Genomic DNA, 14,613 nt, shown 5'->3' with positions numbered 1-14,613 from the left:
GAATTCAGGGCTTCACACTCTCACTTGGCTCTTTCTGCTCATCTGGTTTTCTACCAATTGAGACCCCCTTCTTCCTCCTCCCCATCCCCTCCTCCTCCTCCTCCTCCTTTTGATTTTTCCTCCTCCTCCTCCTCTCTTTGATGGCTAATTGGAGTCTCACTGACTTTTCTGCTTGAGCTAGCTTTGAACCAAGATCTTTAGAGCTCAGCACCTTGAGTAGCTAGGATTATAGGCATGAGCCATCCCTGCCCACATATTCTCTATTTTATAAATAAGAAAGTGAGGTTCTAAGGAGTTGAGTAACTTGCTCAAGGTAACCAAATGGTGACAGCCAGGATTCAATCTAGATTTCTGGTGCTGTATGTCCCATGCTCTTAAGTTCTGTCATCGATGTGGTGGCCCAAGAATATGCCTTGTAGACCACTAGCTACAAGAAGGATAATTGCCCAAGGGCTCAATGCTACACTCCATCATGGCACCACATCTGCCATAGCATTTCACCAAAGGCCAGTTTCTCAAGGGTTACTTCTAGTAAGTAACTGTGTATGACAAGGATACCACTGCAGGCCCTTTCCTGGAAGACACAGGACTCTAAGAGGCCAGTGCTAATTTGAAGACTCCTTGACAGGTTTGCAAAATCTTCTTTATATTGCTCAGTGGGCCCGATGCTTCCACTCAACCCTCCCTTCCCCTCTTCTTTATTCCAGCTCATAGTCTCAAGGGTCTCTTAGTCTTCCTCCCCATTGTCTGCCCCAGGCACTTTGCCTAGAGACTTCTTATGTGCTTCATTGCATTTTATCCTTTATTTCTCAGTAGACCTGGAATAACAGGGTATCATGCAGAATTTGGGAGAGAGCTTGGTTCAGCCTGCTAGCATAAAATAGGAGCTCAATGTTTCCCTTTTCTCTTCAGATTCCACACTAATAGCCTCCAGACCCAAGGCCTTATTCTCCTGGTGGTGAGGGTATTATTTTCCTTGCTAGGAACATAGGTGATTGGTCTTATTCATCGATTCATCCATTCATGCAAGAAGCATTTATTGATTTTTTTTGAGCTATAGTATAGGCTCTGGAGATACAAAGATAAATGGATGTCAGGGAATCTACTTTCAAGAAATCATGGTCTCATGGAAGAACAATTTGGCCAGCAGATAAATAACACTAATTGCTTTAACTTTGTCTCATGCTTTTCAATTTTCAAAGGATTTCTGCACGTTTATCACTAAATCTGGATTAGCTGGTACAACGGGCCAGGCAGGTAGAAAGATTCTCATTTTGAAGGGGTGGAAATTGAATCTAAGGAAAATCACAATTCTCAGTAAATGGCAGAGGTGGGACTCAAAACCAGTCTTCTGTGATGCAAGAGGATGTGCTTTTCTAGAAGCTCTGAGTATCTGCAGGAATGTTGTCAGGAAATATTATAGGATGTCTTTGGAGCCTTGACCTTCATAGTCCAGATGTTATTGTTGGGACAGTCAGCAACTTTTAGGTTAGAGGAGTTATGATTTTTTGAAGCAGAATTTGGAGTGCCATCTTATTTGTCGTGTGTTTCCTTAAGTTCTTTATGAGAAAGTATCACTCTACTAAACCTTAACCATGAAGCCTAAGTGTTATTTTTGGTTAGGAGAGCTAGAAAGTCCCTTCCCCCCACCAAAAAAAATGGAAAGCGAAACTGACCAGTCAATTTCCTGGTATCAGCTGGTCAAACTGCTGAAGGGTCAGAAGAGCTGGGGAAAGTAAGCCACCAGCGAACCTACCTGGAAGTTTGAGGACTGGGTTGAATCTCATTCAGAAAGAATGGCCCTTACTTCTTGGCTGGATGAGTATAAACTACATTTGCCTGGCTTGCCCCCAAACAAAGCCTATTTGATCTTAAACCAGTAAATCCAGACATCACTGTCCATGTAGACTGAAATTGATTCCTGAATCAGGAAACCAAGAAAAGCCTATTAAAAGACCGGCTATTAATGGCCTCCTTACAAGCCTTCCTTGTGCATTTCACCCAAATTTACATAGAGAGAGGAACCATATTTATAAGTGTCGGAAACAGATGAAGAAAGAGGAAGCCTGGGGGAGTTTGTGGGGCTGTGGGCATCTCCTGCTTTGCTAGCAACACTGGGGTTTCCTGGCAGATGAAACAGGGGTTTACAGGCCTCCAGACTAGGCACTTTGGAGGAGGGCCTCTTCCTTGGGGTGGCCATTAAGACCAGTGCTGCCTAAAGATTTTGCTAAAGTCATCCAAGGAAGCTTTTCTGGGCTCTTTAGGTTGCCTGTGGTTGATCAGAACAGCCCCAGAGATGAGTCAGGATCAGAGGTGGGCTTTTGTGAAACCCATTTGGCACAGGAAACTGATTTTTTTTATCCTTCCCAGGGTATATATGGTAGAGACTGATTGGGGGCACTTTGATCTGTGACTGAGAAGACACCCACTTCCCCATTAGGGGCATGTTTCCTGATATCTGCCTCTCATGTTCTTTAACCTGGGGTGGGGAGCCCTGACCTCTGAATGTAGTTTTGCCATGACAGCAGCAAGTAATGACCCAGGGCCGGGCAGTCTGTGTGCCCCAGCTTCCCTTCTGATAAGTGGAATGCTCACCTCTGTCACACATGCCTGAGGCCACTGAAAGGAACAAGTGAGAACACTAAACATTCAGAAGAACTTAGTAGAGAGAACTCCACATAAGCCCCGCTCTTGGATGAGGAGGGAGCACTTCAATTCCTACTCAATTCTGCTACCAAGGAAAGCTTTCTGAAGGTTGGACTTAGAAGGTTGGAGGGCTGGTTGAGCCACAATCAGATTTATCTTTGATGGACAGGGGTGAACATATATGCTGTGTTGTCATGGAAGCCATAGCTGGGGTGCTATTTTTGTTTGAGCTCAAGAGCAGGTAGTGTGGATTGGAGAGAGGAAGATAAGTGGGGGAAAAAAACCCAACAACATTTGAATAGTTTATTTTGACTATCTAGGTAGGGGCTGAATCAGGGTCATAGAAGCCTGAGATTTCTTTTCCTCCTATCTTGTCTGACTCTTGAGGAGGCCAAGTGAATTGTCTGGTGAATGCACAAAAAGCTGTCGCTTGTCTATGTGAGCTGAAAAAGGGTTGGGTTGGTATATGTGGAGTCTTCTGCCCAGCATTGCAAGTACACCATGGGGGTTAAGCCAGGCAGCCTTAGGAATCTCCAGCTGGTCATAGAACATATGCATGGCAAGGCAGGCTGTGTGTGACATGTAAGTCAGTTTGAGTTCCCAAAATCAGCTCTGTTGGTCTCTGGAAATTGGTGCAGGATTGTGGGAAGAATGGATTTGTTTCTTCCTCCTCCTCCTCCTCATCTTCCTCCTCCTTCTTGCTTCTCCTCTTCTTCCCTTTCCTCCTCTTTTCTCCGTGTTTTCAGGGAAGCAGAGTGGCATCATGATTTTATTTGAAGTCTGAGTTGGGAATGTGTCCTTTGAACTCCACCTTACATTTTTTTGTCACTGTGAGGATGATAGAGATGACAAGGTCAAGCTGAATGCTGATGGTTCATGCCTGTAATCCTTGCTACTCATGTGGCTAAGATGTGACTGAGATTCAAAGCCAGCCCAAGAAGGAAAGTTTGTGAGACGCCAATTAACCAGCAAAAAAGCTGAAAGTACAGGTGGCTCAAGTGGTAGAGTGCTGGTCTTGAGCGGAAAAAGCTAAAAGTACCCAGGCCCTGAGTTTAAGCCCCAGTACCCTCTCAACCCGCCCCCCAGATACAGAGATGATAAGGCCAGTCATTGATATCATTGTAATTAATTCATTCTAGCACTAAGTAATTATCACCTTCCTCCTCCAACTGTAATGCCAGGCTCTTGCCTGGTATTCCTCTGACCCTCTCTACCATCAGTATGATGACTTTATGTGACTGGGGGCAGCCGATGACTTGGGGGGCTGGGTATACTTGTTATTTTCTTTGGGGGGTATTATAAGTGAAAGAGGGTTAGTTGGAAGGGAAATTTGATACCTATTAGCCAAAGTGGGTGAACAAGGGCGAAGGAAGGCCTGTGGGTGATGATGAAAATGAAAAAGCAGGGTCAATGTTTGCCAGGAAGCTGGGGGGGAGGTTACCGAAACTCAAGCTTTGGGTCCCACCATTGTAAATCATTCTCTTCTACCCTGTGAACTCTGTTTATTTGCAGTAGAGCCCAGGCTCCTTGATTTGGGTACATATATCTGGAATTTGGGGTGAAGGCCAGACTTTTGAGCTTTTGAAAGGACACAACAATAACCAGGACAGGACACTGAGTCTCTAAGCTACTAGCAAATATAAACAAGACAAGTGTAGTGTAAACAGGAGAAATGTTTATGGCCTAATTAAGAATCATTTGCTAAGCGTTTTATACACTATGCTTGTGGTACACTTTGCAGACATCAGTTAATTATAGCATCATATTTGTTCCTGAAAGCAGATAGAGCAGGATGTTGGCTTGGTAACCCTGAATACCACCACCTCATGGTGTTTTGTGCGTTTGAAGGCAGAGATTGCCTATGTGGGATGGAGTGGTCAGCCACTCCTCTTCTCAGTTGTGACCGAAAGTTCTAAGAGTGGCCCTATTCTGATTCCTTATTAAGCAAGAAAGACAATTGTTTGAGCTTTTAGAAAAATAAAACAGCGTTTTTAATCTGTATCTTAGAAACTACCTTTAGCTAGTCCACATGGAGAGCACCCCCTTTCCATGGTTTCTGGGGACCTCACAGACAGCTAGGCTTTATTTCTCCTTCACTAAGTTCTCCATAGAGAAGGTAACCCCCACATTGCTTTTGTAGCCCCAACGTATATAGCCTGTCACACCTTTGTGCCTTTAATCATGCTTTACCTTTGCCAGGAAAATCCTCCTAGGTCACCCCAATATCAGTGAGGACAGCAATTTTCTCATCCTTGTATTTCTTGGGGGACATGGGCTAGGCTGTGGATATTTATTCACTAGTGGGCAACGAATATTATTAGAAAAATAGAAGAATAAATTATGAATTATTTTATTTATTTAAATAGGGAATATCATACATTTCTCGAAGGATCAGTTATCCTTAACTTCTTCCTCCTCTACTTCCTCCTCCTCCTCTTCTTCTTCTTCTTCATCATCATCATCATTATCATCATCATCTTCTTCTTCTTCTTTCTCCTCCTCTTCCTGCTCCTCCTCCTCCTTCTTTTCAGTGCTGGTACTGGGGCTTGAGTTTAGGGCCTGGGAACTATCCCTTAGTTTTTTTTTCTGCTCAAGGTAGGCACTCTACTATTTGAGCCCATAGCTCAGCTTCTGGCTTTTTTGGTGGTTAATTGGCAATATAAGTCTCACAGACTTTCCTGCCTGGGCTGGGTTCTAATGGTGATCCTCAGATCTCAGCCTCTAGAGTAGCAAGAATTACAGGCTTGAGCCACCCTTACTGGGCTCTTCTCAACTTCTTTAAGATTCTGTTTTGTTTGTCAATGCACTTTTCTCAGTATTTAATTTGGTTATATTCATTATCTCCTGATGATAAAGTATCACACAGTTCTGTCTATTCTTATATGGAGCCTCATCTCCCCAATTAAACTCCCACAGGGCTGAGACTGTGAAGGCCTGACCCGTGAGGTTCCCACCTGGAGCCTGGGCTGGGGTGAGACGTGTGGTACATGTTCAGTGGATACTTGCTATGTGATTGGGAAACTTCACGATAAGCTCAGGTTTCGGAACATTTTCTTCAGAGCTTTGAGAAAGAGCTGTTTCATGTTTTTGTCATTGTGGCTTGAGGAGGACAGATGAGCATCATACCAGCTGAGAGATCATATCTTGAGTGGAAAAGCCCCTAAGTGCTTCTCAAGACCCTGAGAGACTCTATATTCCTGCTGTGTGGTTATATACAGGATGTGATGGTCAATTTGAAGCTTGGGCTTGGGATGTCAATGCAGAGGAGACAGCTCTTTTATTCTTGGACCCCAATACTTGGAGTTGCTCGCTCACTCCTCCATTCTGCCAAGATATCTTCTGACTCTCCTTCACTCCTGTTATCAGCCACACTGCAAATCTTGAGCATGCCCTGGTGATCTCTCCTGCTTCTCCCAACACAGAGAAACACCTGCCTGGACTTTCTGTTTTCATTCCTGTTTGGACTAGATTGATGGAAAGAAAGATCTTAATTCTCAGTGGAAAGTTTTCTCCTTAGTTTTCTGCTCTGGTCAGTATTTTTTCCTTGTCATCCAAAATTTAGAGAGAGTAATTCATCGTGTTTATGTTGTAAACATGATGCTTCCTGCTTTCCCAGCTGCAGATCACCTTATTGAAAAAAAATGTAAAACTAGTCAGGGGTGTAATAGTCAGGTGGTGCAATCCCAGCATTCAGGAGGCTCAGACAAGAAGGCTCACGGGCTCCAGGCCAGCCTGGACGACATCATGAGACCATATCCAAACAACAACAACAGTAACAACAAACCACACACACAAACAACTGAAGGAATTCATTTTAACAAAACGACAGTCAGATAACATGATGTAGCTCTTCCCAGCATTTTGTAACTTAAGAAGCACCTATGTGGTCATTTTTTTGTTTGTTTTGTTTTGATGCCAATACTGGGGCTTGAATTCATGTCCTTACACTTTCACTCGGCTTTGTTGCCCAAGAATGGCAGTCTACCACTTGAGTTACAGCTCCACTACGCAGCTTTTTGCTGGATAACTGAATGTAAGTGTCTCATGGACTTTTCTGCTCAGGCTAGTTTCAAATGGGATCCTCTGAAGTCAGCCCCTTGAGTAGCTAGGATTACAGGCATGAGCTACCAGCATTTGGGTGTTGCTGAGCTCCGTGTAGAAACATGGAAGTCCTTATGTTCATTGCTGTTTTCCAATTTCAAAAGAAAAACACATGAAGAAGACATAAATATGTGAGTGAAATAAATAAAAGGCAAATGGGTTGCATTCATTTAATCAAAGACAATGCTAGTTTATTGAGCTGTCAGGAAGCAGCAGGAGACATGGTCTTGCTGAGTCTGTTGGCTAGGGAGGCCTATTGAATCTCTCCTATGGTATTTTGGGAACTAACTCTTCTACCACATTTCTATATTTAAAATAGTGCACAAGAAGATTTTGTGTCTACTAAGCACAAATGCCTTAACCACACACTACCCTTCCTCCCTCTTCTTGGCTCATCACATTCCAACTTTTAGCATAACATAATCTAGCCACAAAGCAAACACAAATGTGGGCATCAACATCCCATGGCTGGATGTGACTCTAACTCCGTCCATCATCCAGGTGGTCTAAAACACTCTTGTGTTCTGTTTTAAAGGCGTATCATCTAAAAGAAGAATCCAAATGCAAATTCTCGTGAAGACTGTATCTGAGGACTTGGTCAGACACTGGTTTGAAATTGCTAATGATCCTGAGTGTTTGAGTATTTGTTTGAGTATTTGTTCAATAGAGTATTTAAAAAAGAGAGAAACTAAGGGGTTGGTGATATGGCTCAGTTAGTAGAGCACTAGCCAAAGAGTAAAAGGTCAGGTACCAAGTTTGGGTTCCAATCTTGGACCAGAAAGGAAGGAAGGAAGGAAGGAAGGAAGGAAGGAAGGAAGGAGGGAAGGAGGGAGGGAGGGAGGGGAGAAAAGAAGGAAAGAAAGAAAGAAAAATTGAGTTGGGCATGTGTGGCTCATGCCTGTAATCTTACTCAAAGTGCTAAGATCTGAGGATCAAGGTTCAAAGCCAGCCTGGGCAGGAACATCTGTGAGACACTTACATTCAGTTATCCAGCAAAAAGCTGCTGTAACTCAAGTGGTAGACTGCCAGCCTTGGGCAATAAAGCCAAGTAAGAGTATAAGGACTACCAAAAGAGCTGGAGATGGAACTGTGGCTCAAGTGGTAGAGCACTAGCCTTGAGTATAAGAAACTGTGCCCCAAGTTCAAGCCCTAGGATGGATATGGGGGAGGGAGGGAGGGAAAGAGGAAGAAGGAGGGAGGGAGGGAGGGAGAGAGAGGGGGGGCTGATAAGACCAATGACTTAAAGAAGAGTCTAAAATATTTAAATTGGGACTGGTGGCTTACATCTTTAATCTAGCATTTGGGAGAGGATCTAGCAGGAGGATTGTGAGCTTGAGGCCATCCAGGACCACATAGCAAGACCTGGTATCAAAACCAAAGTTTGTCATAGGCTGCCTGGTAGCAAGAGAAAAAGGCAAAACACCATGTTAGCTTGTTCTTGTCCAATAAGAGAAAGTGAGTAAATTCACTGTATTGGCCATGTGAGTTCTCTGTGAATGAGATTTGGGGAAATTGGATTCACAAAAAAAGTCTTTCTATGGTTTTTCCAGAGGTCCTCTGGACTTCATAAAAGCTTGAGTGGATAAGCAATAGTTTCAGTGCTAAGCTTTAAAGCAGTGAGGATATGGTTGGCGTCCTAATAATGCTTTGCACTGGGGAAGGTCTTGGAGTTTCCAGATGGCCTGCACTATTTGAAACTTGGGCAGCAAGATAATATTATCTTCAGGGGTGGTGGGCAGGATAGGAATGGAAGAGGAAGCTCTGTTGACCAAGTGGGAAAGTTTGTGCTCATCCTTCTGTCAGGTGTGTCCTAGTGGTATTTAATGTTTCAGTAGGCTTTTCATTCACAGAAAATCTTTTGTGTGTGGGGGGAGGGCGGGGGTTATTGGTCACAGGGCCTCAACTTGGGGCCTGGGCGCTAGCACTCCACCACTTTGAACCACAGCACTACTTTCAGTTTTCTGATAGTTAATTGGAGATATGAGTCTCACGGACTTTCCTATCAGGGCTGGCTTCTTTTACTTTATTTATTTTATTTGTTTTATTTACTTTATTTATTTTATTTGTTCTAGTCGTGGGGCCTGAGCTCTGGGCCTGGGCGCTGTCCCTCAGCTCTTCAGCTCAGGGCTAGCGCTCTACCACTTGGGCCACAGTGCCACGTCCGGCTTTTTCTGCTTATGTGGTGCTGAGGAATCAAACCCAGGACCTCATGCATGCGAGGCAAGCACTCTACCACTGAGCCACCTTCCCAGCCCCTTCTTTTCGTTTTTGGTACTGGGGATCGAACCCAGGATCTTGCAGTGCTGAGGCAAACGCTTTGTCACCGAAGCCAGCCCAAGGCCGGCTTCAAACCATGATCAGCCTCTTGAGTAACTAGGATTACAGGTGTGAGCCACCAGCACCCTGCCAAAATATACCTTTCATCTGCTGAAGTGCTTAGCTGTTAGATGCCAGCTCCTCTGTAATGTACTGGGAAGGAGGCTGCTGTGGCTTGTCAATAGCATCACCAGCATCACTTCACAGAGTGAATGACATCCTGCCTGACTTCCTGAAATGAGTGAGTGAGCTGCTGGTAGCTATCGAGATGAGAAGTGTTTATGTGGCCCCACTGAGAGCCTGGGAATAGCTGCCAAGTGCCAAGCCTTGAGGATCACTCTCTTTATGTCAAGCTGCGCTCACTGGCAAAATGATTAGCAATAGTTTCATTGCAATTTTTCTCATTACTCCAACCCCAAGATAAAAGTAATGCTTTCTCACTGTGAGAAATATAAAAAGACATACAAGGTTAGAAGAAGGGAGAAAAAGGGGAGGAGGAAGGGAGGGAGGAAAGAACTCAGGCAGGTTGAAACCATACATTTTCTTCTGACCTTTAAAGATGTGTTTTTTAAATATGATTGAAATCCTGCTGTGTAAGCGCTATCATTTGATATCCTGCTTTTTTACACTTTCAGTTCCAAGAAGAATGTGTTTAGCATTCTTTCAGACAGATTGCTTTTAGTTTAGTTTAGTGTCCCCTCCCCACTCCCCCCCCCACTGATACAGACATCTTGGTTCATTATCTTTCTATTTTGGATAGAATAATATTTTTTTTTCTCCTTAAGAGAGACTTATGGAAGTAGAATTATTGACAAAAGATGTGATCCCTTTCAGGGCTTTTTTTCTCTTTGCCTGGATTTGGGCGCATGGCTTTCTAGAAGGTTCATTCATCCCTCAGCATCAAGCAGGGGTGTTTGTCTACAGAAACCCTTCAAACAGCACACCTAGTAGACCTGAAATCCCCTTTTAATTCAGAAAAGGTAAAATAACAATGGAATATTTTTATTTGCATTTCTACAATGACTAGGGAGAGTGAACAGTGTTTTATCTTTTGAGTGGGGATAGAATTTACACGTCTTCTTTGGGAATTATCTGCTTACTGGGATTTGGGTAATTTTAGAGATTTCTGTGACCTCATCATATATTAGAGACATTAACTCCTTGTTATATATATTGCAAACTGTTCACAAATTTATGCTTTGCAACCAGAGTTTTTGATAACAGTTTTATTGAGATATAATTCATGTACTATGAACCCACTCACATAAAGAGTACCATTCAATGGATTTTGGAATGTTCACAGATTCCTGCACCTATCACCACTATCATTTTTAGAATATTTCTGTCACTATCAAAAGAAATTTCAAGCTGGACACTGACTGGTAGCTCATGCTTATAATCCTAGCTACTCAGAAGGCTGAAATCTGAGGATTGCAATTTGAAGCCAGCTTGGGCAGGAAAGTCTGTGAGACTCTTATCTCCAATTACCTACCCCTCCCCCCCCCCAAAAAAAAAAGAAGAAGAAGAAATGGAGCTGTGGCTCACTGTGGTAGAGCACTAGCCTTGAGCAGAAATGCTCATTCACACACTACTACTACTACTACTACTACTACTACTATTTATGTGACATTTAAATCTATAATGCTTCTGAACTCCATTTTGGAGTTATTAGAATTAGGAAGAATTTAAATAGTACTTTAAGCTCTATTCCATAGTAGTATTTACTAGCAGAAACTGCTAAGTCATCTTCTCAGCAACTATTTCCTTTGTTTTATGCTGATTTAACTTTTTGTTTGTTTGTCCTATCCTGGGGCTTGAACTCCGGGCCTGGGCATTGTCCCTGAGCTTTTTTTGCCCAAGGCTAGTACACTACCAGTTGAGCCACAGCTTCACTTTCCAGCTTCTTGGTTGTTAATTGGAGTTAAGAGTCTCATGGACTTTCCTGGCCTGGGCCAGTTTCTAATCACTGTCCTGAGATTTCAGCCTCCTGAGTAGCTATGATTATAGATGTGAGCTACTAACAGTGTCCTGCTGATTTAAGGTAATTTTTTGTTTGTTTGTTTTTGTTTTTGTCTATCCTGGGTCTGGGTGGTGTCCCTAAGCCTCTTTTGCTCAAGGGGCTTAGGGACATGTTAAGGGGCTTAGCACGCTACCCCTTAAGTGGCTGCACAACTTCTGGCTTTTTCGATGATTAATTGGAGATAGTCTCACAGACCTTCCTACCTGGGCTGGCTTCACACCATGGTCCTCAGATCTCTTCCTGAGTAGCTAGGATTATAGGTGTGATTATAGGTGAGAACCACCAGCACCCAGTTTGATTTAACTTCTTAAAGAGTAATTTTTCGAGCAGTTTGAAGTTTACACCAAAAATCAAGGGGATGATGTAGAAGTTTTCTGTACCTTCCCCATCCATGGATATGCACAACTTCCAATCCTATCAGCATCTGGCACCAGATGCTATAATACTAGTTACCAATGAATAGCCTATAATGACTCTTCACTGCCAGTCAAAACCCATTGTTTACATTAAGATTCACTTTTATTTTTTTCTGGTGGTGCTGAGGTTTAAACTCAGGGCCTCACTTTTGTTAGTCAGGTACTCTACCACGGAGTCATGCCTCTACCCTTTTTTTTCCCCACTAGTTATCTTTAGGATAGGGTCTCATTTCCTTTCTGGATACTTGTTCCTAGACTGTGATCTATCTACTTGAAGAATTTACTGTCTGGACTGACGTAAAATTGTGACTCTCTTAATCTTAGTTTCCCGTGTAGCTAGTTCGACAGCTGTGCGTCATTATGCCCATCTGGGTTGGGAAGGGGTTTTGTAAACTTTTTTGCATAGACTGATCTTGAAGCTTGATCCTCTCATTCTCAGCCTCCCAAGTAGCAAGAATTACAGGTGTGAGCCACCAGCACTGAACTTTAGGGTTCAAATCTGGTATTGTAAATTCTATGGGTTTGGACCACTGTATAATCATGGCAATCCACTGCTAAAATGTCATGCCCAAAAATCTTCTGGGCTTCACCTGTTCATCCCTTTTCCCTAACCCTGCTAACTACTGACCTTTTTCATAGTTTTCATAGTTTTGTTTTTTTCTGTCTGTGCTATAGTTGAAATCATAGTAAGCAGTCTTTGAATATTTCTTTTATTTATTATTATACATAAATATATATATATATATATCTGTGTGCAGGCTTTGTGTGTGTGTGTGTGTGCATGTGCGTGTGTGCGTGTGTGTGTGTGTGTGTGTTTAAGTGTGTGCTTCTACTAGGGCTTGAACTCAGGGCCTTTTGCTCTTGTTTGGTTTACTTGCTCACAGATGACACTCTACAATTTGAACCACACCTCTAGTCCAGCAATTGCTGGAATTAGAAACAGAATCTCATAGATTGTTCTTCCTGGACTAGCTTTGAACCATGATTCTACAGGTCTCAGCCTCCTCCTCAGTAGCTAGGGTGACATGCACAAACCACTGATGCCCAGCTTTGTGCAGTTTTTTGTGTTCCTTGGTAAACACCAAGGCACATGACTGCATGACTGAATGGTAAGAGTCTATTTAGTGTTGCCAGAAATTGTCTGTCTTCCAAAGTGACTTTTTGCATTCTCTTTTATTTACTATTTATTTATTTTTTGTGCTGGTCCTAGAGCTTGAACTCAAGGCCTGGGTACTGTCCCTGAACGTTTTTGGTCAAAGCTAGTGCTCTACCACTTGAGCCACAGCTCTACTTCCAATTTAGGGTAGTTAATTAGACATAAGAGTTTCACATGGGGCTGGGAAGGTGGATCAGTGGTAGAGTGCTTGCTTTATATGCATGAGGCCCTGGATTCGATTCCTCAGCACCACATAAGCAAAAAGAAAAAGCTGGAAGTGGCACTGTGGCTCAAGTGGTAGAGCGCTAGCCTTGAGCTGAAGAGCTGAGGGACAGCGCCCAGGCCCAGAGTTCAGGCCCCACAACCGGACCCAAAAAAAAAAAAAAAAGTCTCACAGATTTTACAGATTTTCCTGCTCAGGTGGCTTCAAACCACAATCATCAGATCTTAGCCTCCTGAGTGTTTTTACACTCTCATTCAGCAACGGAGGAGAGTTCTAGTGTTCCACATTCTTAAAGGTATTTTTTGTTGTCAGTGTTCTAGATTTCAGCCATTCTAGTAGATGTATGGTTGTGTCTCATTGTTGTTCTAATTTGAATTTTCCTAATGACGTATGAAATGTATCAGTTTTCATGTACTATTTGCCGTCTGTATATAGTGTCACACACACACACACACACACACACACACACACACACACACACACACACACACACACATTCTTGAATGTAGTTTTACCAGGAGGCCTGCCAACAGTAGACTGTGGAAGAGCCCCTGCTTTGATGGGTTTCAGCATCTGAGCCATACCCCACATGTCTGCACATTCCTGCTGTCCATTCCAAATCTGGAAGCTCTAAGCTTTGTAGTGCAGGTGTTGGCTGTGGTATTGATTTGGAAACTGATCTAAGTCTTGTTGAAAATATTTGTTTCTCACTGTTGCTGGCAGAAGAGGGATATTGTCTAGACATGACCCTGATACCTTGTGGCTTTCTGGAGATTTCTTATTTTTTGTTCTGAGTAGGTAGCTTCTTCTTGACCTCCCTTTCCTTGTTTACCTTTCATCCCTTCAGAAGTTCTGACAGGAAGTTTCTAGAAGTCAATTGGTTGAATACAGACTTGTTGGCTTCAAACTTTTTGTCTTCCCCTCCACATTGTTCTTTTGCAGTCACCCTACTCTGAGCCCTACATGGTGGTTGATTTTTCTCCACTGGACCGACTTTTGTAACTTCCAGAGTTACTTTCTTCAGCTTGAATTTGTGTGACTTCATAGATATCTCCTGTGTGTGATGGTTGGGGCATGCCCACCATCTCTCCTTCCTTCCATTCCCATTCAGTTGTGTCTTCCATTCTGTAGATTCTGGCTGTGACTCAGTTACCGACACTGAGCCTGAGGACGAGAAGGTCCTTCCCCACTCCAAGCAACTGAGCCTGCCATCGGAGACCACGCCAGGGAACCTGATGGTGGTACAACCGGATCGGATTCGCTGTGGGGTAGGTATTCTGGGGGCGGAGGGGTCTGGTAGATCCATGTCAGAACAGGGGCTTTGCAAATGGACACCTCTGTTTGAGTAAAGAAGGGAGTTCTTATATTGAACCTCACTAAAGTTATAGTCATCCCTTAGGGCTTCCTGTGTGGAATCTCATTACCTGGGCTTTGAACACACCTTTAAGCCAAAAGGAAATGAGCCAGGAGTATAACACACCATCGATCTCAGACTTCTATTTCATTGGTTAATAACATAGAACATGAGAGAGGCCAGCACACATGAACATTACCAGATACTTACACCCACCTTGCAGTAGAAGTAGAAGGAAGTAGTAAGGCGTGCTGGGAGCTTGCTTCTATGTTAGTTGACCACTAGCCTGGCCCAAGGGAGTGCTTTGAAGCTTGATGGCTGCAACTCACTGTCCAATATCTCTTGCTAAAAGCATGGATAAATGCCCCTGTGACTAACACT

At 43.3% G+C, this 14,613-nt stretch overlaps 1 protein-coding gene across 2 annotated transcripts in view; it reads left to right on the top strand.

Moving 5' to 3' along the window:
* LOC138830116 (phosphoinositide 3-kinase adapter protein 1) overlaps window positions 1-14,613 on the top strand; it is a 116,994-nt gene that overhangs the window by 43,311 nt on the left and 59,070 nt on the right. For both annotated transcript variants that reach the window (XM_070026521.1, XM_070026522.1), the window contains one exon: window positions 14,010-14,146. In XM_070026521.1, coding sequence (XP_069882622.1) covers window positions 14,010-14,146 — 137 coding nt within the window. The remainder of the gene's footprint in view (window positions 1-14,009; window positions 14,147-14,613) is intronic.

The sequence above is a fragment of the Dipodomys merriami genome, unplaced genomic scaffold (genome assembly GCF_024711535.1).
Source record: "Dipodomys merriami isolate MVZ:Mamm:240054 unplaced genomic scaffold, mDipMer1.0.p SCAF_184, whole genome shotgun sequence".
In the NCBI taxonomy this organism is placed as follows: domain Eukaryota; kingdom Metazoa; phylum Chordata; class Mammalia; order Rodentia; family Heteromyidae; genus Dipodomys; species Dipodomys merriami.
This window is presented reverse-complemented; position numbering and strand designations above follow the sequence as displayed.